This window comes from Anas platyrhynchos, chromosome 15 (genome assembly GCF_047663525.1).
Source record: "Anas platyrhynchos isolate ZD024472 breed Pekin duck chromosome 15, IASCAAS_PekinDuck_T2T, whole genome shotgun sequence".
Classification (NCBI taxonomy): domain Eukaryota; kingdom Metazoa; phylum Chordata; class Aves; order Anseriformes; family Anatidae; genus Anas; species Anas platyrhynchos.
Genome location: NC_092601.1, coordinates 4899955 through 4923847, shown reverse-complemented (window position 1 = coordinate 4923847; position 23893 = coordinate 4899955). Strand labels below are relative to the sequence as shown.

The 23893-nt window shown below is 40.3% G+C and overlaps 1 protein-coding gene across 3 annotated transcripts in view; it reads right to left on the bottom strand.

The window, feature by feature from the left end:
• RBFOX1 (RNA binding fox-1 homolog 1) overlaps positions 1-23893 on the bottom strand; it is an 895957-nt gene that overhangs the window by 853742 nt on the left and 18322 nt on the right. Inside the window, exon 1 of one of the 3 annotated variants that reach the window (XM_072023681.1) lies at positions 22321-22561. The exons of the other annotated variants lie outside the window; for them this stretch is intronic. Coding sequence (XP_071879782.1) covers positions 22321-22539 — 219 coding nt within the window. The 5' untranslated portion in view covers positions 22540-22561. Of the gene's footprint in view, positions 1-22320; positions 22562-23893 lie in introns of those variants that run through there. 3 annotated transcript variants of the gene reach the window in all.

The window sequence follows — 23893 nt, the reverse complement described above, 5'->3', positions numbered from 1 at the left end:
AGGAGAATGAATTATTTTTGGCTGACCCTCACCCCATGTTTCATTTATGATCACTATAAAGAAGTGACCTGTGCTCTGCCAACAGCCAACGTCAACTTCTGTCTCCTGCTGGTTACATTCTCAAATGAAAACACTTACAAGAGACCACGTACTTACTCTTTGCTGCCTAGAGCTGGATGCAGAAGAAAGATTTAAAGAATTGGAAATTCACGTCCTTTGACCGCTCACGAACCACACCAGCATACCACCTCCAGAACAAAGCCCGCCCTCTTACTGCACAAGGTTGTCAGCGTACTAATTGCAATGCTGCGGATTTGATGTGCCCTGCCACTCAACCAGAGGTACCACTGGGGCCCCATTGGTAAGCTGCTTGAAGCTTTTTCAAAAGGGAATTTTTTTTTTGCATTACATGCTCATAGCACACTTCCCAGACAATTAGGAACAATAAATGCTTGTTAAAAGCAAGGCGATGATGGCTGCAATTTAAAAATCTACGTAACTCTATCAAATAGTAATTTATAATTATAAGTCTTGAACCATACTTGTGTGGATTGTTAAGGCAAAAACATTGAAAGTGCTGGTGTCTGAGAATTGGTCATTTACCAATACGAGAGGCTAAAGACAAAGCATATCTGTAAATAACTAACAACCACTAATCACTTATTCCTTCAGTAGTATTCAGTAGCTTAAACACAGAATTAACCAGTTAAACTTAACCAGTTTATAACATATATTTTCCATTATCACTTCAGAAAATAAATATTACTGTGAAAAGCCCTGAGAATCACTACTATGGCTTTGATCCTTACTGTATTTTACCTCTGCTGATCCTCTAATTTGGATACTTCCTCCTATTTTTGAGGAAAACAGAATAGGCAGAGAGCACTTTTTTTCCCCAACTAGAAAACTTATGAAATTTAGATCCTTCACATATTTCAGTATTCCTCTCCAAATATCCTGTAGAGACAGCAGAATGACAGATGAGAAACTATTTAACTGTTGCCTCCTGTGAAAAGCTGACTAATGGACAGACTCAAAGTTAATTTGTTAATAGAAGAGATTCTGTGCTCATTCATCTCCATTTTCTATTGGAGGAGGAAGTTTCCATAAAATGATTATTTCATTTCAATGGCAACACTTTCTTTTGTCTGTTACTCTGCAGTCATCTCTTCATCTCCATGATTCACAGCTCCGAAAGCTGATACATCAAAGGAATGGGAATTAAGAAAACATACAGATTAGACTCTCAACAATAAAAGAATTGTTTTCCCATCAGTTAATTTTTTAGTGCATGTCTTTATAACAACATACAATCATGAAAAAAGAGAACAAGAAATTGATCAGCTTCGAAGTATCAACAAGCCTTTGCCCACACCAAAGACAGTTGCTTTTCACTACATGCTAAGGAAGCCGTTGGCTTCTCAAACAAGCACTGTGCATTAGCCAATACCAATACCACTGCTGTTTTCTTATATTTTCAGGGCGATAGCCTTACAATTACATTTTCTGAAAACAAAATTATGTCTTACAGTTGTACACTAACGTGGAGTGAAGTCTGTTGCACTCTTATACTGATGATTAAGAAAAGTAATTTTGAGGCGAACAGCTTTAAAGATATGCGTACTGGAAGTAACAACGGAAAGACTGCAAATTGAACTCAAATTTTTACCAATCTGAAACAAACAGTAAAGTACAGTGGGCCACCATTCATTAACCAGACTACTTCAGCAGAACAAAACCATCCTTTGGCAAACCCTCTAGCTACAAGGAAGAAATTAATCCTGATCTGCCCAGCCAGTATTTCATGGTTTATGTGCTACAAGTAAATTACTGTGTGCTGCCATGGAAGGTTTTGCACATCACAAAATACCCAAAACATTTCGTAACCCTTCAAAACTATTTACCACCTCCATCCCATATAGTTCATATTATTGTTCAACTTGTATTTGGTCTTGTTTCCAACACTGAAGATCCCAGATCCTGCAACCAGCAGGACACACACGATGTCCCCCATATCTCAGCAGTATAGTTCAGTGGGTACTGCAGAAGTGTCCTATAGCCTAGAGCTGCCTTTTAGTACAAAATTATAGTTGCTAAGAAAGTATTAAAAAAGATTAAGTATTAGTTAGCAGAAATAAGCCTTGCTTTTCATTAAAGTGCATTTCAGTGTAATGCTATTAAAACTCTCCAGGGCAGGATTAAAATGAGATTTTATGGAAGTGGGTAATTAAGAGGTCAGCAATATTTTTGAACACTTAAATTGTTTTTTATAAGGATATTCTTTTTTAAAGAAAGAATATATCACCCCATGTTACCGGTAAACTCATTAAAATTGAGGATAACCATTTTTGAAAAAAATAATCTTGCTCATTTTTTCTTTGCTTAGCTAGATAGTATCAGTGGATCCCTGTGTTGCTCAAATACAAGAGTCCCTCTGAAATTACGGGTGAGATCACCATGATCAGACACTGAAATCATGATAGTAAAACAGTACATAGAAAATAAAAGGGCAAATTACACATTCAAAAAAAAAAAAAAAAAAAAAACACAATCTTTTTAAAATCACTTCTTAAGTTGCTGTACTGGCCGGGATGGAGCTAACATTCATCACAACAGCCCTTGGTGTTGTGCTTTGGCTTCATGGCTACACCACTACATGGTGTTTGCACAGCGTAAAGGCCACCTTTGGGGGGGGCACCCACTACTTTTGTGTGGCATTTTTGTATTATACACAGTACATACCAGTGAAACACTGACAGCTGCAGAGAGGAACAGCAAATACCTCTCAGGGGATAACAACTTGATCTTTGAGATCAGATCACAAGAACACCAAAGAAGATACAGGACTTCATCTGTTTGAAGCCAAAAAGAGACGTTCAGCTTCATGGGCTGCAATTTCTCTCTTGAATTTGCCAAGGATGGAGGTTGACCACAAAAATTTCAGTCCAGTTATGAACATGGTTCAAAGAAATTTAAGCTATCTGCACCTGCAACCAGAGCCAAAATATTACCAAAGGGCTAGAAAACATGTTCTAATACTACGTATGCTACGGAAGAGATTTTTCATTACGTGCACTCAGTGAGGTGTTTGAATGAGTAACTATTGGCTTTTCAACCAGATTTAGAGTGGAACGTTGCCACATGGTCCAGTGAGGTGTTTTCACATGTGGATAGAGCCAAGAATAGGTAAAGTCCAACTGATCTCAAAATAAATGAGCACCAACAAGAAATATCAGCTGCACGTACTTAAAACATTCTTTAGGAACTGGGAATACTTGATATATTTGGCAGAGTTGCAGCCAGGAGCAAAAAACCTTGCAATACTGGAAGTATGCTGTGAAACAGATATGAGGTATCTACCAAGAATAACCCCTCTTTCCGTGATTCTTGCTTGCTCTCTCTCTCCTTACTGCATTTAGGAAATCAAAGTGATTTAATATAAAACAGCAGAGATAGGAGATTGACTGCAACTCCTAAGAAAAAGCCTAGGAGGCTAATGAACCATTATGGTAAAGAGCTGAATAAGCTGGGATCCTGAAAAGAAATTAGAGGTGTATTTTAGATAAGCATGAATACGATCAAAAAACATTTCATATAGATTGCTGTGTGCAAGTAGGGCACTTTGCTTAATCTCATCCAGCTATACAACTTAAATGAAACAAAACTTCAATTTGACTTTCAAAGGCTAATGCCTAAGGTATTTTAGGAGCAGCTTTGAAGAATGCAAAGTAGCATGCCTAGAGGTATTTCAAACTCCTGTTGAAAAGCCAACAAGTTAAGTTGTTAGGAAGCCAGACTCAGCTGCTTCTCACAGGTGGCTCAAATTGTACCAGAAGATGCTTAGGTTAGAAATTAGGAGACATTTCTTCCCAGAAAGAGCAGTCAGGTATTAGAATGGGATGCCCAGGGAGGTGGTGGAGTCACTGACCCTGGGGGTGTTCAAGGAGAGGCTGAACCTGGTGTTTAGGGACATGGTTCTGTGGGTGACATTGATAGCAGGGGAATGGAACAGATGATCTTGGGGGTTTTCTCCAACCCTAATGATTCTATGAGGGCAGAACTCTGTATTACCAAGTCCTGTAAAATGAAGGATTGTACTAATTTCTGGGGAAGAAAGCAATGAGGTCAAAATGAAGGAAGAAAAAAATAAAACTGTTGCCTTGGCATTATCCAGGAAGAACTGCTAACATTTCCTTAGCTGGGTATGGTGTACCACCCAGATTCTCAAGGGCACGTCCTTCACATCTACCCAAAAGGCATTGATTTCTATCACCTGTCCTTATCCCCACTAATATGAAACTGGATCTTCGGTGAGAATGGTCTAGTATCATATGGTAGCTATATCTACATCATGGGCTAGATCTCCAGGAAGCAATGAATTCTGGAAACACCAAAACAGGCTGGTCTGATATACTAAATATAAGCATAGTAGCATTTGCATCAAATTAGACTAGCCTGGTGGAGCATTAAGTGGAAGTACATTTGGAAGAAATATTATTTTTGTTTATATTTAATTGAGTCTCAGGCTGGTCGGGTTAGTCTATTTATGATATACCTATGACATAGAGAAAAAACATTGTAAGTGAATAATGAATGGGAGGACATACTAGACTATTCCTCCCATGAGATTACTGTTCCCAGCCATTTAAAAATGACAGCTTAAATGGCTCAGAGTTGCACTGATGTATCATTTAGTCCAACTAAGCACTCGATGTTTCGCATGCAAAATTCACAAGGCAACCTCTTCCACAGTTTTGCTTATTGCCTTCTTGCATTATGTAAAATCTGGGCTCTTCTACTGATGGACTCAGTGCTATACCACTATTATCTAGAGTTAGCCAATATGTAATTTGTAAAACATGCATGTTCCTTTATTAATGGGTAATTCCAGAGGCATGACAGATGTCTTATGACATTAGCTGATCACAAAATTCCTTCTGGCTACTACATGGAAATAAACCTGCTTCTGTTGCCAAAGACACCCATGGGAAAACTAAGTTTGAAAAAAAGTAACATTCAGATCTTTTGCATAATGTTCACATGAGAAATTGAATCTCTGGAACAGGATGATTACTCGGTACCCAGCTGGGGATGGGTATCTGCACCATGAGGGTCCCTGCACTGACATCTGGAGTTCAATCAGGTCAGGCTGCCTGAGCTGTTGTTCTGCTCAGCTCCTACAACCCAGCTGAGCATTGGTCTGATAAGGACTGCTCTAGCATTTGAATGACCCACAGATATTCATTATCTTAAGCAACATAAAACATCTGCCAGTTACGTTAAGCATCCTACACGACCATTCCTGAATCTGCAAGAGCAGGTTCTAGTGACTCTTGAAAAGTACCTGTGTAAAGTACAGTAAACTCTACACCACAAATCACATACAGGGGTTTCCAAGACTGCATGTGCTCTGCCCAAGGAAGTAACTGACACATCAGGAGCACACAAGTAGTGCCCAGTACTGGTCTACACATGGCAGGAGCTGCAGGAGACTGTGCAAATTCCATATACGAGGGTTCTTGTAGAAAGCAACATGGGCTTGCTGGGAGGCTTCAGCCACCTTGTCCCAGCTGTCCCTGTCCCCAGTGTGCAGAGGACACCCAAGGGACTCCTGAAGCACTCAGGGAAGTGACGACCAAGTGTCCACAAGCAGGCACAGCTTTGACACCCAGGTGTACCTCAGTTGTAACGATATGGCAAACAGGAATTTCATCCTTACAGCACAATGAATTCTGAAGGTATTACTTCATCTTTCTCAACATTAAAGTAACAACAACAGACCAACTTGGAAGAGAATTACTAGGGTTACTAAAAAAAAAAAAAAAAAAAAAAGACAACATTTTCTTCTTGAATGCAAAGTAGCTAAGCAGCCTTGCTTGGCTCTCAGATACTCTTCATATTATTTTCCCTATCTAAACAAGTATTTTTCATTTTATCTCCTATGCAGCTCAATGACTTAACACTCAGTTACTTGAAAGTTAAGCATTGTGATGAAAACTACAAAGCTTAAGCCATCAAACTAACATATTTCAAGTTTACAGATTGCAGATCTTTGAGCTATACTCAATGCTCCTATTTTAAGCTATAAGACCACAAAGTTTCCTCTTCTTGAGTTGATGGGTTCTCTATTTTGGGAGAAAAAGACCATTGTTTTGTCCCTCCTGTTATGTTTGTTCCATTCTTACCACTTAAGTTTCACCATCACTTTATTATCACTACTTAAAACATTTGCAGAGTTTTATTTTAATTAGCTTCTATATGGAATTGCAGGGGAAAAAAAAGAACAAGCAGTAGTTCCTGTCTTTTTTTTTCTTTTTTTCTTTTTCTTTTTTTTTTTTTTTTTTTAACTTCTACATTATCATGTGTTAATCAATGCACTTGGTAGCTGAACAAAAATGCTGGGTATTCTGTTACCTCATGGAAGTATCAAACACAGAAGGGTATATCTAAATATCTCCAAGTCTAGACCAGAAGTATATAAGCTGAAAACAATGCATACAGGAGGCTGAGCTGACTACTTTTCATCCAGCTGCTTTATGCCTTACCTGCTGTATTTGTCCCTATCTGAATAACAGCAAGATTTATTCTGCAGACAAATGTTAGCATTTTCCTCTTATGGTTTTTAGCCTCTTATTCTACAGGAAAAAATAAATGAAACAAAACCTGCTTGTCTTCAGGCAGTCGTACTTCACCTCTATAAATATCTTCTGCACAATAACTCACAGCGTACATAAAAGCAGTGACAAGGTCACTTACTATGAACAATTCATGATCGGTTACCGTGGCAACAAAAATGCAGCAACAAGGGAAAAAAGGCACAGTAAAAATTATAGGATGTTTCCATTATGTAAGTGACTCCTGTGTTTGCTCCAGAATGGTTTACCCAAGAAGTTCCAGACTCCAGATGTTCTTCATTTGCTGTGGTTTCACACCAGGAGCAACTTTGCTGTTTCAGGGGAGTGACTGGAAATGCATCCTAGCATAAGTGAAAAGAAAACTTAAAAAAAAAAAAAAAAAAGTGAAACTTAAAACAGAAGTGAAAGGATACGGATTTTAACCACTTTCAAACAATGTTTCTTTTCTCCTTTTCAGCCTGGAGAAAAGGAGGCTCAGGGGCGACCTTATCGCTCTCTACAGGTACCTCAAAGGAGGCTGTAGTGAGGTGGGGGTTGGCCTGTTCTCCCACGTGCCTGGTGACAGGACGAGGGGGAATGGGCTAAAGTTGCGCCAGGGGAGTTTTAGGTTGGATCTTAGGAAGAACTTCTTTACTGAGAGGGTTGTTAGACACTGGAACAGGCTGCCCAGGGAAGTGGTGGAGTCACCATCCCTGGAGGTCTTTAAAAGACGTTTAGATGTAGAGCTTAGGGATATGGTTTAGTGGAGGACTGTTAGTGTTAGGTCAGAGGTTGGACTCGATGATCTTGAGGTCTCTTCCAACCCAGAAATTCCGTGATTCTGTGAAAATCTAGCATGAATTTTATCCATCTCTGTGGGTGGACATATGCCAAAAAGTAAGAGCTTCTGGCTAGCATTCACAGCTATTTGCTAGCCAAATGTAGTTCACACTGCCAATCGATATTCCTCACTTGTCCTCCCTTCAGTTAAAAGAACTGGGCTATTTTCACTTGGCAATGTTGTTCCAAATACTCAGTAGGACTTCTGCAGTTAATGCACTACTTTAGGACTTAAATTTTTGACTTTTAACCTTTGTGCTGAGGAGAAGTAAAGGTTTTCCAGAAAGCCCATGGTACTTGGTTCCACTCCAACTCAACGCCCTCCTAAAGCAGTAACTGAGCTCCCAGTGGTTCTATTGCACAAGCAGGTAGCCAACGTTTCACTGACCAAAACACAGTCATGCCAAGAAATAGTAAGCACCCTAACACCAGTAACTGTGTTTCTTCTGAATGCTATGTGTTCAGAAAAAGAAGGGAATAAAATTGTTAGTTCAAACAAAAAATAAGTGTTAAATTAATTACTATTGCATTAAGTCATTAAGTCACACAGTTGCAAGGGTCTTGTTCTAAATGCAGTCAGTGTTAATTAAATTAGAAGTGCATGCACAGAAAGATGTAGCAAAAATGTAAAACAACCTGGGGTGAAACATATGCAGGCTTTCAGTGTTTGCTTTTTTAAAGCATATAAGGATTTATACTGAAGATCCACATCAGAATTAAGAAAAAACTTTTCTGATCACTTTCTAAATAATACTCAACCTGAAAATTTAATGGGATAGAACTGCCTCTACAGTTTCCATACAGAAGGATTTTACAGCCTAATGATAAAACAAAGAGAATTGAAAGACAGAAGTGAAAACAAAGGCAAGAATTGAATCCCTAAACATATATTAACCATTTAAGCTACCTCTATTGTATTCTCAAAATTTTCTGGAATTTGTTTTTAAGAGCTTATACAGCCCTCTTTAAATTTGAGTGCTATGAGAAGATTAAATGAAACTTTAAGAGCAAATTCTCCCTCCTCTGCTAAGCAGAATATTTCTGGCTTTCATAATTAACAGTATCAATAAAATTATTTGATGTTTTCCAAGTCTCTGTAATACAAATGCCATGCTGAGCCCTTGTAATTCAGTCAGAAAAGCTGAAACAAGAACAGCTTGTAAATTCTGTTGTGATCTCTTAAACTGCATTGAGAAAGAAGCAGAAGAAACTTTTCTAAAAGCAGAAGCATCAAATACATTTTACGTCACTTTCAAGGACTGGAAAGGACTGACTCTTAATTCTCAAGCATTTGAGCTGGAAATGCTAGAAGTATTAGCTCTTCAGACTTGAATTAGCAAGGTCTGCTAACTCTCAGCAACTTGTAATAGAGATGCCATACCTCTACATCATTAATCGAAGTCCTAAAACTCCTGTTTTTCTTTACCAGTAGGAGAAAAGGGAAGAAAACCCCTCAAGGTGGTTTCCACCCCCCCCTCCCCAGCCTGTTCTAAAATTCTCTGACTGCACATTATCATCAAGAACTTCATATCCAGATTGTATCTGCCCTTCTGAGTATCTAGGGCAATAACAAGAAGCCCATGAAATGTAAAATTCCCCTCCTATCACCTTCATGAAGACCACAAAAAATTAAATAATCCTGGAAGGTATCAGACCTATTCAATCAGAATGATTTTCTTTACCAAAAGATAACTTCAGTCTTCAACTGTGGAAGGAGATGAAGTTCCATCTTCTTCTACTTAAGGATTTTTTTTAAAAGTCATCTAGAGCTTCCCATACATCTATAAATCCAAGTTCTCTCATCATCTTCTCAAGCTATTTAACACCAGAAACAAATTTAGACCCTATAACTTGCAAGTTCTGTCCAAAAAAAAAGATAAAAAATTGTTTCATCATACTTAGAAAGGGAATCATAAAATAGTATGGATTTTAATCTGAAGTACTACAGTCAAAAGAGAATTGTTATCTTCCCTCTGCTCTCTCAACGACTCTGAAACTTCAGTCCTGTGTCCACAGTTAGAGAGTTCTACAAGACGAGCAAGGTTCAGTTTTGCTTTCTCTTATGTATAAACACAAGTTCCTGAAGGCATTTTAGCGATGTTGGCTTCAACATTTTGAATTCTGAAATGTGACCACCTAAATCTTTCTTTCGTCTTCACAATATTAGGCAAATATTTTCAGGACCCTTTGTCATGTTAAAAAGCCATCTTGGTCAGCAGGTTCTTTCAATGCAGGTTCTTTACAGCATTGCCGCAGACTTCACAGGGACAAAAAGCCACACAAAACATAGCACAAAACACACAATCATCTGTCACTACAACTTACCCAATTGTAACTACAGGTGGTATTTTTAAGTAGGCAGAATGTAATTGCCCACTTGGAATTCTGCCAGGACACTGGAGCTAATTATTTTTTAAGGATTAATTTTGTGCCCGCATGAAAGCTGATGGATCAATCACAAAAGATGAAGTCAGCTCATTCGCGGACTAGTACGGTGCTAGCTGTGGTGATGTAAATGTCCCTGCTGCGCGCTGACAATGTACCATTTACCTAAAACTGAAGGGGCACACGCATTAGTGTGAAGTTGTTCTGCAATCTATTTTTAATAGAAGACACCAGCAGCAAACATGAACATGGGTGCAAATCTGTCTGGACCCAAAGCAGCAGCCAAGCTGCTCTTCCAGCCCCGTCACTGCTGCAGTTTAACCCCCAGGCTTAGCAGCACTGCCCACCCACCCACTTCCCTCAGTGAGACAGGGAAAGAACTGGAGAAAGAAGTGCGAGAACGTGTGGGCTGAGATAAAGGCACAGTAACAAGAACAGAAAAATAAAACACAAACATGTGATGCCCAATGCAGTTGCTCCCCACCAGCTGACCACTACCCTGAGAGGAAGCAGACCCCATCCAGCTGCTCCAGTGCCAGGGCTCATAACAACTCCCCGAGGTTTGGCACATCCCTGGGGCCAGCGGGGCTCTGCTGGCCTGGCTGTGTCCCCCCAGCTCCTCGGGCACCCCTGGCCTTGGTGCTGGCCCTTGCTGGAGGGACAGCATCAGGAGTAGAGGATGCCTTGGCTCTGTGCAAGCCCTGCTCAGTATCAGCTAGAAGACCAGGGTGTGAGCCACATTATTTCCATCCTGCATCCAAAATACAGCACCATACCAGCTACTAGGAAGAAAGGTAACTCCATCCCAGCCAAAACAGGACGGTAACATTGCCAGAATTCAAACTTGCGATTGTCATTATTACCATATGCAATACACTGTAAACAGAATATTCACCTTCAACACACCTAAAGTACAGAGTTGGCACTACAGGAATAATATAACAGCATTATGTCAAATTGACAGATATTGTCTGTATCATATTACTTACTGATCAACATGTAAGTTCAGTTTCTATGACTTCTCTGTTGTCTGTTAAATTTTTTAGAAGAGTAACAGAAGGAGAAACTAGTTCTACTCTCAGCTGCATAACATTATGGCCTAAAAATATACATGTACATCCTGCATGATGGCATGCACCAGACTCTGCTTTCATGACTTACTGACTGTTCCATAAGACTCAAATTGCTTATCAAGTGAAGGCAAAAAGGCAATGCCTCCTTGCCTGGATAAAAAAAAAGCAGGTATAGATTCTGCCTTGGCATCACTGTCACGATGCCAGCATCATTCATGATCATTTTGCGGCCGCCTTCAGAAGTACTTTTCCCCCCACCTCCCCCCATCTTACACCAGATTTAAACAGTAAAACTAAAAGGACACAAACAAGAAAATTCAGCAAGAATTAGTCATTTTATATATCTAAAAAGCATGTGTGTACATATGCACATGCATACTAGCCCCTGTGTCAGCTATTGGATGCCCTGTCAGTGCAGGTCAGACAAAAAAAAAAAAAAAAGCAACATTTGAGGTGCTAAAAAAATATGTTTTGCTTTTTTCTATTGCAGGGAGAAAACTTTTTCAAAATAAAAGCCTAAGTACTATAAAGAAATTGTATTATGCAGTATATCATAAGAAAAACATTTTCAAACAAACATGTCCTCTGAATATGTATTTCAAGAAGTTCTACAAAAATGTTAGAAGTATTTTTTCCTGTTTCACAGACAGAAAACCTTTAAAGCCAAAGAAGGAGAAAAAAATCACAGAAGCTAAAAATCAGAGTAAGTTTGCATGTTTTGTTCTAAAATGCGATATTAAAATTATTCTAGAACTAAGAGAATCTAAGAAATAGCATTTAATAAAATAAAACTGACTGCACAAAGCCGAACCATATGGACAACAAACGTTGTGATTAACAAGGTTTAAATTCAGTATTTTTACAGTCACTGCACAGACCTCAACTGCTCAAAGACGAGGCATAAATATGTGACAGCATTCTTCATCCACTATGAAGAAAATCAGCGAGCTGGAACCAGGAAACAAATTCTGCAAGTGGCTAATGTAACTAGACAGCAGCTGAATATTACCAGCCATGATTCCTGCCTCAGATGGGATCTCTGGGTGGAAGTCAGAGACGACGCAGCCAAACAGGGCTCCTGCAGCATGTCCCTGCCTGCATGATTCATGCCTGGCATTCAGGGGTCGAGGTTTGCTTCAGATTCTTCAAGAACTGTGGTACCTCAAATACTCCGCCTAGAATACAAGGGGGTTGGTGACATCTGCTTGCTTGTTAATATAGTCTGTGCTGCAAGAAAACATTTTGTCTCTAGTCAGAGAACTTAGTCTCCTTTTGGAGAACTTCCCTTTTCAGAAAGGGGCAGGAGGCACAGAAAAGCAGGACAGCCCTGTCCTCACTGTCTCTGGGCTCGGGACAAACTGCTGCCACGCTCCCAGGCAGCCACCAGCACAGGAATCTCCTCGGGGACTGATTTTCTCAGCATTTACTTGTTGCCCTTCCTCCTGCCCCACTGTCCTTGTGCCCACAGGTACAGCATCAGTACCAAGCCAAAAGACAGCAGATCTAAGCTGGATGCAACCTCGTTCCAGCTGTTTCCCCATTCCTGAGAATCAGCAAGGCAGAGGCGGGAGCACTGTCAGCCTGCTGTCATCACCACTTCCCCTTCACAGCCCCTCCACGTGGTGCCAGCATTTCTTAACCAGTAAGCAGTACCGTTTTCCCACCATACCACTGGAAGCACTATACTATCTATACAGCACCTGATGATATCACGATGTTCTCACCTAAACAGCATAGCCAGCAGAGAACTGCCTGGCTAAACACAAAGGTTACCAGCGTGTCTATTCACAGGCTATGAGCCTAAAAAACTTTGCGAATATTCAGCTACTTAATCATTGACATGGTATTTTGCAAGTCTTTCAGGAACACTTTGAAAACGATCAATGGTCTAACAAAGACTGCTTTACATTATACAGTTGTTTATATGCTAGTGTTCTAATATACTTACATACTAACACTAAATTCAAAATGTTATGGAATTTCACCCCAATAAAGATATGCTGAAAATACAGTCATTTAACTCCATCTTTAAAGTCTTGAGGAACTAAGCTTTTATCACAGTACTTTTAAGATTAATAAAGTACACATCTAAAAGGGCTATTTTCAGTTATAACTGCATTTAACTCTCTATATGGATCACTTGCTTCAGGAAAACTACACTGACCTTTTCCAGCTACAAGAGATTTCTAAAGACTCACGCAAATAAGAGAAAGCTGCATATATCCTCACTTGCACCAGCTTGCAAGTTACCAATAGCTCTGTGGATGGGAATAGGGTTAGACCTAGAATAAGGCTCAGCGAGATGTACACAGCCTCATCACCTCATTTTACTGTCAAATACAGGCTTTTTGACTGCATCCAAGCAGAATCCACAGAAACTGCAGCTACAGCACTCACCTCTTTTCAGTGGAAACCATGCAGGTGCACATGCAGGTGTGGGAGCCTGGAACTGTTTGTACATTTCCCAGTTTAGACTTAATCTTTATATATTATGAATGGTTGATTAAAAAAATATGCATCCCTTAAGTTACTGTCACCTGTTCTGTTTCATTCTGTGGAGTAGGAATGTTCCCCCTTTATCCTAGAAATACCTAAAGACCGATGCTTTTAATTGTCCCACAGCAGAGGAAACAACTGAATTTGGCTGTTCTCCAACAACAGCAGCAGCAGCCACTTCAATACTTTCACAATACACTCCTTCGGATTGCAAGGAGGTGCAGCCATCTACTATGATTCCAGAGTTCTGAATGTAAAATACATGTACACAACACCCCACCAGAGCACAGGAACACTAGTCCCAGTTTTTCCTGCCCTAGTTTTCCCATATATGGTGGGTTTGGTGTGGAGTGGGTTGGAGCCAGCAGAGAAGCCTGATGAAGCTGTGCAACTGTTCAAAAGCTAAACCAGTTATTCTGAAGACACCAATTCTTTTAGATTTAAAACAGTGAAGTACTAAATTTAATCCTATAAGCTATTTTCCTCTTTTTTTCTGGGCTACAGATTTCAGAATTTCAATATAAACTTGTGTATCAGTATCATAACTACTAAGGGTTCATTTATTGTACACTATCAGTAATAGAAATAAAATATAACCTTTTTTCATAGTTCTTGCTTTCTTCCCATTTACCACCAGCAGAAGATAGGTTGTCTGTGCATCACAACTTCACGCTGACCTTTGAACTCTGCCAATGTTTACACCAACCAGTGCTGCCCAACCTGCAGTATCTAGTATTTTTGGAGAACATTCAGCTCAGTTTTTGTTTTTTATTTTTAATTTTTCTTCTCATAAGAGGCTTCGCTCAACACCACTGAAGTTAACAGGCAGTGGAAGGAGGATCAAGATAAATATGCATCTCTAAGACAAGCGGAAACCAAAGAGAATCAAATCTTGAAGAACGAAGACAAGAACTCACAGATGTTCCATTTAGTTCACTTTGCAGAGCTACAATTTAACTTTCTAAAGAAAACATGTAGCAAAGGTTTAAGTTTCCTTCTCATTTGATTTGAATCCTCCTTTTCTTTAACATCCTCTATACAGATCAAACAATATAGTCATCCCCCCAAGTAATAATGACACACTGCAAAGGAAAACCAGAACTCTCCAGCAATACTGCATCATTAGAAGCAATTTACACAACTGCTACAGAAGAGTGAGTCAAAAAGGAATTAGGAAACTTAGAAAGCCATTAACATCTATAAATGAGTATGTAGCTTTTCTGTGTCTTCCCCCACACACACCATCCTCAACTTGTTTATTTGAGCACTTTTTGAAGGTTGATTCAGTCTGTCCTCCTACTTACTCAATTAACTACTTCACTAACAATAAACTGGAGAAAAAGATTCTGCAACTTTAACATGCACAGTATCATTCCTAACTTTCTTATATTCTAGTATAAGCAGAAATTAAGACAGAAGAGGTCATGCAACTCCTTTCTGTTTTGGTATTTTAGCAACAACATGCTAAGTAGCAGCTATAATGCTATAGTCCTATGTATACATTAGCTTTACAAATAAATGTTTTCTTAACACGTCATGCATTTGTCTACTAAATTCCCCTTTCTGAGCTTGTGCTGACACCCCTACAGCCTCCCATTCTCTGCTCCATGTTTTCCCCAGTGCAAGAGGCTTTCAAAACTCAGCTGCATAACTCGTACATCTGTGCAGTGGTCAGAGCGCTCATTCAGGAGTTAAGAAACCCAGGCTGAATTCCCTCCTCTGCCTCAGTGGGGGAAGTAGAAGGAGCAACTGTTCCACTATTAATCTCCCAAGCTTTGGGGCTACATTTTTCTTCTTACAGGAGCCAATTTTTATGAAGTGGTTGTTCAGCTGCATTTGGTAGCAGTCTGTTTTCAAATATTGATCTTATTTTTTTCCAAACTCTGAACAAGGAAAAAAACAGCATGAACATATGTATGGATGTGCATACACGTGTATATATAACCGCCTCTCATTTAAAGCACAAGAATAATTAGTCAGAGATTCCTGATTTGAATCCAAAGAAAGACATAGCTGTGATCAGGACGTGCCCACTTCTCCTTCAGTCACTGAACACGCTTTCAAAGTTACTGAAACAAGACGCAGAAAGAAAAAAAGCTTACAAATCCCTGTAATAGCTTTTCCACATGAGGAGTTTTTACAAGAGAAACCTACCACAGAATTTCCTCACAGATCTATAGTGGAAATGAAGTATTTCAGTAATCAGATACTCAAATGCATGCAGAGTGCCCAATAAAGCAGGGTTCATATGCCTACGTGATTAAAACACTGAGTCCACAAACTAGATGAGTCCTTACACTGTGTTTATGAGATGGACAATAGATGCAAACACCCAAACTTACTTCAAAACATTTCAATCCTCAAAAGAGAAAAACATGAAGCTCTGTAATGACTTGAGTTTTCTTTAAGAACAAAAGATCTGAATTTGTAATTAATTATTGCTTTCAGCTGAGTATCAAAAGCCTTGAAACATCTACATAGTCTGGATGATCACCAGCCTGGGACACGCAACAGCATTGCACTACGTGCAAAGGCAACCACAGAGGCATGTTTGCACCTTCACTTATCACCAACAAGCCAGATAATGAAAGTCTCAAACATTCCATATAGTTGTAACTACATCCTCCAGGGTGAGGGAATACTTAAGTTTAGGGTTTGCCTACTAATTTCTGATGTTTTCACCCACAGATCCATTCTGCTCTAAGCCCCTTCCTTTGTGTAACATCTAGCTCCTGCTTTGCCTAGAACAGAGAAAATCAAATTCTATTTTTGTACCCAGGAGGCTGACAAAAAAATTTTGTGACAGAAGGCAGCACAAAAATTGTGTTACATCCTCTGTGTCATAACTGACTGGGGATAAGTTTCAGAAGGCTTGAAAATAAAAGTACTACTGGGAAAGCATCAACCCTGTACTGCTACCTGGCTACCCACCTCATTATGAAGAAGAAAGAAAGGAAGAGTTGTTCCTGACAAATCTCGGATGAAAAACAGAATGAGACTCAGCATACCTAAACAAAAAGGGATGATAACAGCAAAGATTTTAAGGCTAATCCATGAATTTTCTCTCATGCCTTTTTTACCAAGCCTAGCATTATGATGCCCCAATCAAATACACCCTTTCTGCCTCTGATGTAATACAAACAACATTCTCCTTCGGCTCCAAAACATACTTCCACGAATACAGCAAAAGGAGCACATAGAACACAGAGGCTTCTATTAAATATTTAAACTTTCCACCTTAAGAATCTTTTGTTGTTGTTGCTTGCTTCTGCTCAAGGCTAAATAGTGAGACCAACTCATGAGGCAAAGCTAGTATCAGTCCTTATATATTATTCATTCATTTCAGATGTACCAATTCCACCTCTGTCTCTAAACCCAGGTATGTCACTTCATAACACAGCTCTTTCAGATCAACAATCCAGAACTCTTGGTCTGTTAAGAAAAGGGAAATTGGGCTGTACTTTAGGGGTTCAGCAGTACCTATTGTAAGCTCCAAGTGTAACGGGGATCTTTTAATCTAATTTTAATGAGGCAAATGAGAAATTAACACATGATTAATGTCTGTCTTTATAGACCAAGCAATATGTTCTGTAGTGTTCAGTGTTTCAGTGTTGTTAACTGTGCTAAGTGCTTTTTGTTCTTAAGGAAACACACACACACTGACTTCTTCACTTCCAGCTGGTTACAAAGCAGATAAACCACCCAAACACCTAGCTAAGCCCCTCCACCTACATGCTACAACTGCAGTATACGACTGCAAATCACCACGTTATTAAACAAGCCTCACTTAGTTGCACACTTATCAGGAAACAATAAATTAGTGACACATTCAGTACCTCTACCCAGAAAACCGTTGCTAGAGATTCACTAAGAAAGAACTGAAGATGTGATTCTGTGAAGATCACCTCTAGGAATATTATCAGCAAACCAAGTTTTGCTCCTAAAATACTGTGTGCATGTCAACTTTGCATCAAGACTGCCTTCAAGTCAACACCTGGCCTTGAGAGGCTTCCCCAGAATTACTTAACAGAAGTACAAAGTTTTTACTTTCACTGCATGGAACTACACACCAAATGTTTTAACAAATAATTTGAAAGTGCGTTCATAACAGGAAACCAAGTGAAATATTCATGTCCATTCCCTCCTGCAGGAAGAATCCTCTTTGTCAGTGCCGAAGTCTATGTGACTCCCTTCCCTCACCTCACAAGGGTAAAACCTTGGTGTATGTTATCATAATTGGCATATTATCATTTACCCACAGAAGCTTCGGGTAAAACCTTCTGATCCATCAGTATCAATACAGTATCATATTGGTTTGAATATCCAAAGTAACTAATGAAAACTGCAGGCAGTGACAAGTATTACAATGTGCTGTCCTGCCCCCCCCCCCCCCCCAAAAAAAAAAAAAAAAAGCATTTGCTACCACACGTTCACCACAACAACCTGTTTAATACAGGATTTTTTTCCTCTACTGGTTTGCCTCATACTTGAATGAGACTTTGCTTTCCCAACTTAATTCTTCCTGTGAATTTCTTAAAAGCATAGCAAAAATTGAAAATGGCATTAAAATCAAAACCTTGACACCTCTAACTTATTTTTAGCTATGTTTATAACAACATAGTGGTATATTATGAAGAAAACTAAACTTAGTACGAGTTTAGTATTGTTACAGTGTACATTAGAATGTCAGGTGCTGATTTAATTGCTTTTGTAGCCAATTTCCTTGCACCTCAAGTCTCATTATTCAGTCATTTAATTATTCCACACAATAATGCATCCTCGGTGTTTGCTTCCTGAGTTCATCAGCATATCATCATATGTGTATTCAACAGTTGTGTCCTTCAGCTGTGACTTTTCTGAGTTTTTTTTGACTGGTTGCCAATGCTACTACTGTTCCACATGGAGGTAGATTTCCTCGACATCCCTTAATTCTGTTCTACCATATACTTAGCCATCTGGACAATAAAGTAATATAAAAAGACCACTGCTTCATGAAAAAATCTGTGCAGCTTTGCAAGTAAAGGGTTTGCTGCATCTGCCCACCTTACCATTTTACAAAGATGCCAAAAAGAGTAACAACTACAAAATGACACAGTTAGGACAAGGCAGAAGAAAGTAATATGGATAGAAGTGATGAAAAAGCAAGGTGTTAACTTTTGAAGTACCTGCAAGTTTTGGAGAAATACAGAACTGTGCTTAAAGCTGCACCTGAACTTCACAGTAAGAGCTCTAGTGAAATTGGGTAGTAAAACCACATAAACATGTTGGAAAGAAATCACATCAAGTCAATCAATAAATTTAAGACAATATAATATACAGTGCTGTTTGTTTGGAGAATATGTATTTTAACATTAAATTCAACCTGGATGACTTATTAAGCTTCCCCTCTGCTCAGGAGGTCTCTGGTGAGGCTGCACCTGGCATCCTGTGTGGAGTTCTGAGGCCCTCAGTTCAAGAGAGACCTGGACATGCTGGAGAGAGTCAGCCAGAGGGCCACAAGGATGATGAAGGGATGGAAGCTCCTCTCCTGTGAGGAGAGGCTGAGAGCTGGGACTGCTCAGCCTGGAGAAAGAAAGGAGAAGGAAGGAAAGGGGGATCTCATCACTGTCTACAAATCCCTGAAGGCAGGGTGCACAGAGCACAGAGCCAGGCCCTGCTCAGCACTGTCCAGTGCCAGGCTCAGAGGCAGTGGGCACAAAACGGAGCACAGGAGGCTCCCTCTGAGCACCAGGAGGCACTTCTGTGCTGTGCGGGTATCAGAGCCCTGGCACAAGTTGCCCACAGAGGCTGTGGAGTGTCCTCCTTGGAGATCTCCCAAAGCCGCCTGGACACGGGCCTGGGCCCTCTCGGGAGGGGAGCAGATGGGCCCGGGGGGCCCTGGCCTCAGCCACTCCATGAGCCTTGTTCATTTCAAGCAACAGTGTATATAAGCATACACATGTTAAAACACACACTCAGAAGGAAAATAATAATTTGTTGCCTAAAATAAATAGCTCACTGTTCTAAACCGGTGATGCAGCAAGTAAATTCTGTTTTCGAAGCATAGTTTCCATTCCTTTAACAAGCTGAAAACTCTTTGCAATCCAATTTCCAAAGAAACTATTAGCTTCCGATACTGTTCCCACATAGAGCAAGGCCCAGCTTACAACATACTATCAATTATTTATACTTTTCTTTGAGTGTGGGTGGAAGGAAACAAACTTTTCCTCTCCAGAATTCTAATGGAACTGGGCATTGAAAAGCACCCTGCTGCTAGCAAGAAGTCACCCATGTCATGCAGTGCAATTGGTAGAGCATTGCAGATACTCCAGCTGCTCCAGTCTGCTCTTTACTGCTACATACACAGTGAGCGACAACAAAAAGCTCATTTAAGAGTTTACCAAATGCAGCCTTTTTTTTTTTTTTTTTTTTTTTTTTTTAATTTCACCACAGAGAAGAAACAAGGACAACAGGAGTACTGCAGGTAATCTACATGCAGATGTAGAGCTTTTGAGATGTACACATTCCAATACGAACAGTGCAAAACTCACAGTGGAAAAGCAGATAGTTTGAGTTGTTTTGAAGTAGTTGTAACATTAAAAAGAAAAGCTTTTTGACACATTATATTACATAATTAAAGTTGGAGTAATTCTGTCACATTCTATTTTTAAACCATGATAGTGCTTTAGTGAAACTTTTCAGGGAAAATTCAGCTACAGACAGGTGAAACAAATTGCTGCTAATCCATTCACATCTTCATGCTGAAGGTCACCATGAAAGTAGTATTAAATAAGTATAAATATCATAGGGAAGAAAACTGATGACTCAAAGTTAGGGTTACATTCAGTTTACAGAGTACAAGATGAACAAGATATTACAGAGCACAAGGTATTTCAGAAGCATAAGAACGCAAGGAATTTATTACAAAATCTCAGATTCTATGTATTTTTTATGTTGAGAAGGAAAAATATTCTTTTGTTTTTATCTGTTCTCTAACAGCATTTGCCTATTTTTTGGTACAATAGCACAATGAACACGTCAAACCTTGTTTCAGGTCCTAGGGGCTACTGCTGAAAGAAAAGAGACAGATATTTTGAATATCCGACTCATCTCATGGGGCGCTAACACCACCCTCTGCAGCTTACTAAATGCAAATCTGACCATTCTGAGTACCACGCATACAACATGCAAAACAGACCATCACAGGCTGCCAGACCCTGAGGGCACTCTGGCTTACTCCCAATTAAGCAACCTATCTGCTCAGCAATGCAAAACACTGCTCTTTACTAACATACATTTCAGTTTTGGGTCAGTTTGCTGACTTTGAAAGCTTTACATAATGGATCTCAATTCAGCCCTCCCACCGTGACTTTAGACCACACACACCCCAACTAAATTTCACCTCAGTGGTCTCCTTGCTGACTAACCAGTGTCCCTGGAAAGCAGATGCAAACCTAAACTTTAACAGAACTTGCTGCCTGAAAAAAAGAGGAGCAGCCAACTATTCTGCTACAGCAAGATGTGGAAAACTACTACATGATCCAGCCTTACCTGATAGTTTAGTAAATATCATCTATGTATCAAATAAAAGAAAATGTTGTTTTCCACTTTTGAACATAAGGAGGGAATATAATAACGCTGTGCGGTAATGAGGGCCATAAAACTGCACAGATAATTTGTTTTAATTAAGCAAGTAATTATCAGATTTAGTAGCCTTCTTATTATATTTGCCACATAAAATAATTTATTTCTTGTGATTTCTGGAACACTACCAGAAAGAAGACTGAATACATCTCACAACTCATATTAACAGCTAAATAACCAAAACACAAGAAAATATGTAAATTTTTTTCTACTCCACTTACTAGCAAGGTGTCCTCAGTAGCAGTCTGTTAATACACAAATAAAATGAAACAAAAAACATTTTCAACACATCCTATTTAGGTTTCAACATCTCTGCACGTCCAAGTCTAACTGAACAATATAGAGACATGCACATTGTCTTTAAATAGTTAGAAATCAGAGGAGGAGCCAGAGTAAAAGTGGGGATTTGCATTCTTATAAATAGTAAGTAATCCAGATCATGACAGTTGCCTGAATTAATGAATCATTCACTCCACGTCTTTTATGAACAATGAATGGTAATTCCTGATCAGACCGCTGCAAACTCTACTCCACAAGAGTGAAACAGAAGAGACAAAAGTTCCTAAGTGACAAACTCTAATGTCAACAGATTCTTTCAACAGTCTCTTGCCTTCTTTTCTAGCAAGTCTCTTCAGAAAGAGATTACTTCCAAAATGAACAGATGCCTTTCCAGAACAAGAAGTCTCAGAAAACCACTTTCTAGGTTCTCACCAAAACACTTTCACAGACAAGAGAATTCAAGTTTTCACACCTTGTCTTCCCTAGCCAGTCATGTTAAAATCATTAAGAACAGTCATTTAAACCTTGGTTCTGGTGTACTGATATCTAGAGAGGGCTCCCTCCTGGGAGCTACGTGGCACTAACCACTGGCACTTCACACACCATCTGCCATGTGAGGAGAGGCAGCACCCTTACCATTTGCAGCCTCCTGGGGCTCAGTGCTTTCCTCGCCACCAGCACTAAAGGAGAACAGCTACAGCAAGAAGGGCTGCAAAAAGGAAGCTGACACGATGCCGCATAGGTGGGTAGGGGCTGGCAGGGGATACAGGGCTGGCCTAGATGACCGAGGCTGGTGCAAGCCACAGCCAGTCCCAGCCAACTCAATGCTGGGGAAACAGCCTTAACAAAGGGCTAAACATTGCACAGCAGTGAGGAAAGAACTGTGAGAAACAGCCCTGCAAAAGCCTACCAAAATAGGAGAAGAAAAAGGGGAAAATGCGATGCTTAAGGCACCAGAGCAAAGCTTCTCCTGCAACCTGTGGAAAGACCACAAGGGGATAGGTGCTTACTTGCAGCCCACGGAGAGGCCTATGCCAGATGATACCTCCAGAATGCAGCTTAGGTGGGAAACCTGAGGATGAAGATGAGCCTGGAAGAAGCTGCAGTCCTCTGGAGCATGCCTGGCAGAGCAGGAGAGGGCAAAGCAGGCTCCAAACCCACAAGTTGCTTTGCCTCAGCCCCTCCAGCAGCCCTGCAGGGCAAGCCCTGGCCCTTTCTGACTCCTCCATAAGGGCTCCAGCAATCTCAGGTAAGGGCAGAAAGTTGGAAAGGTAACGAGCAACACTTGCACTGGGTGTTGCCAGAGCACGAAATAACTGTGGGGAACTTTTTGCTGTTGTACAGCTGTGGAGAGACAAGGGGTACAGATTTACCACATGTGTAAATTGACAATGCTGACTGGTTCTGTGATCAGGTTGCATTGGTTCTGGTGTAATGAGTTCTTTGTTGATGCATGTGAAGCTCGTGATGACCATGATGAACATGTATTTTAACAACAGATCTTAAATGTGTTTCACATGGGGCAAAGGATGGAACGTGCTGGGTTTACATGGCAGGGTTTTGTCAATAGGGCTGCAGAGATGGTCTCCATGGAAGAGGTGGGAACTGCCCTGCCAGACCCAGCAGCCACTTGCCCCCGAAAGAGGCTTTAAGAACAGGCAAAATGCCCCATGTGGGATATGCTGCTATGGATGGGCTGTGGGCCCTCATTCTTTGCCCTCTGCACTGCCCAGAGGAGTCAGGAATGAATGGGGCCAGGTAAGGTGGTGTGCTTTTTGTGTTCTGTACCATCCAGCTCTATTTAACTGGCAATGTGTTAAAATAACTTTGCCAAAGTCAAGTCTGTTTTGACTGCAGTAACTGGTATGTGATTTCCCCAACCCATGAGCTTTTTGATCTCATTTTCTCCCTGCCCCACTTGGAGAGGGGCATGAGCAAGTGGCTGGTGGCAGCCAGCATGGTGCCACCTTGGGGTACCAGCCAGCCAGTTACCCCTGCAGCAGGGAGCTGGTCTGGTAGCAACATCAGCAACAATCCTTTAGATGGAATAAGTTGAAAAGACAACAGCACTCCTCCCCGTAATCACCATTGTACCATCGACCCTCACCCTCTTGTCTTCAGGCAATGGAAGCAGCTACTGATAGAGAAGCATGGCTGATGGTGCATATTGGTTGTGGTAGCAGGGAACAAAAGAACTAGCTATGGGTCTGGCAGGGCAGTTGTAGTACTAGCAGTACTTATTCCATGTGCTCTTTTCTATTTGTATTTCAACTATCTATTCTCTCACAGAAGACTTCTGGTTTTGATGTCTCCTTTCAAGCAACAGGAACCCTATCAGTTTCTTCCACCTTGCAGTCTTTTTCTGCCTTGTAGGTGAGATAGTGAGAGTTCCACTTAGCATCTGGGTGGTTGCTTCCCATTCCCAGTGCAACCCAGGAGGGGGCTGTCAAGAGGGTAGAAAGCAGAGATGACAATACACCTGGTGTTCTGGACAGTCTTGTTAAAGGAAATTCTCAGGAATTAGGCAGCATAAGTAACTGCCAAATTGAAAAATCTTTAATTTAAAAGTTATTGCTGAACTTT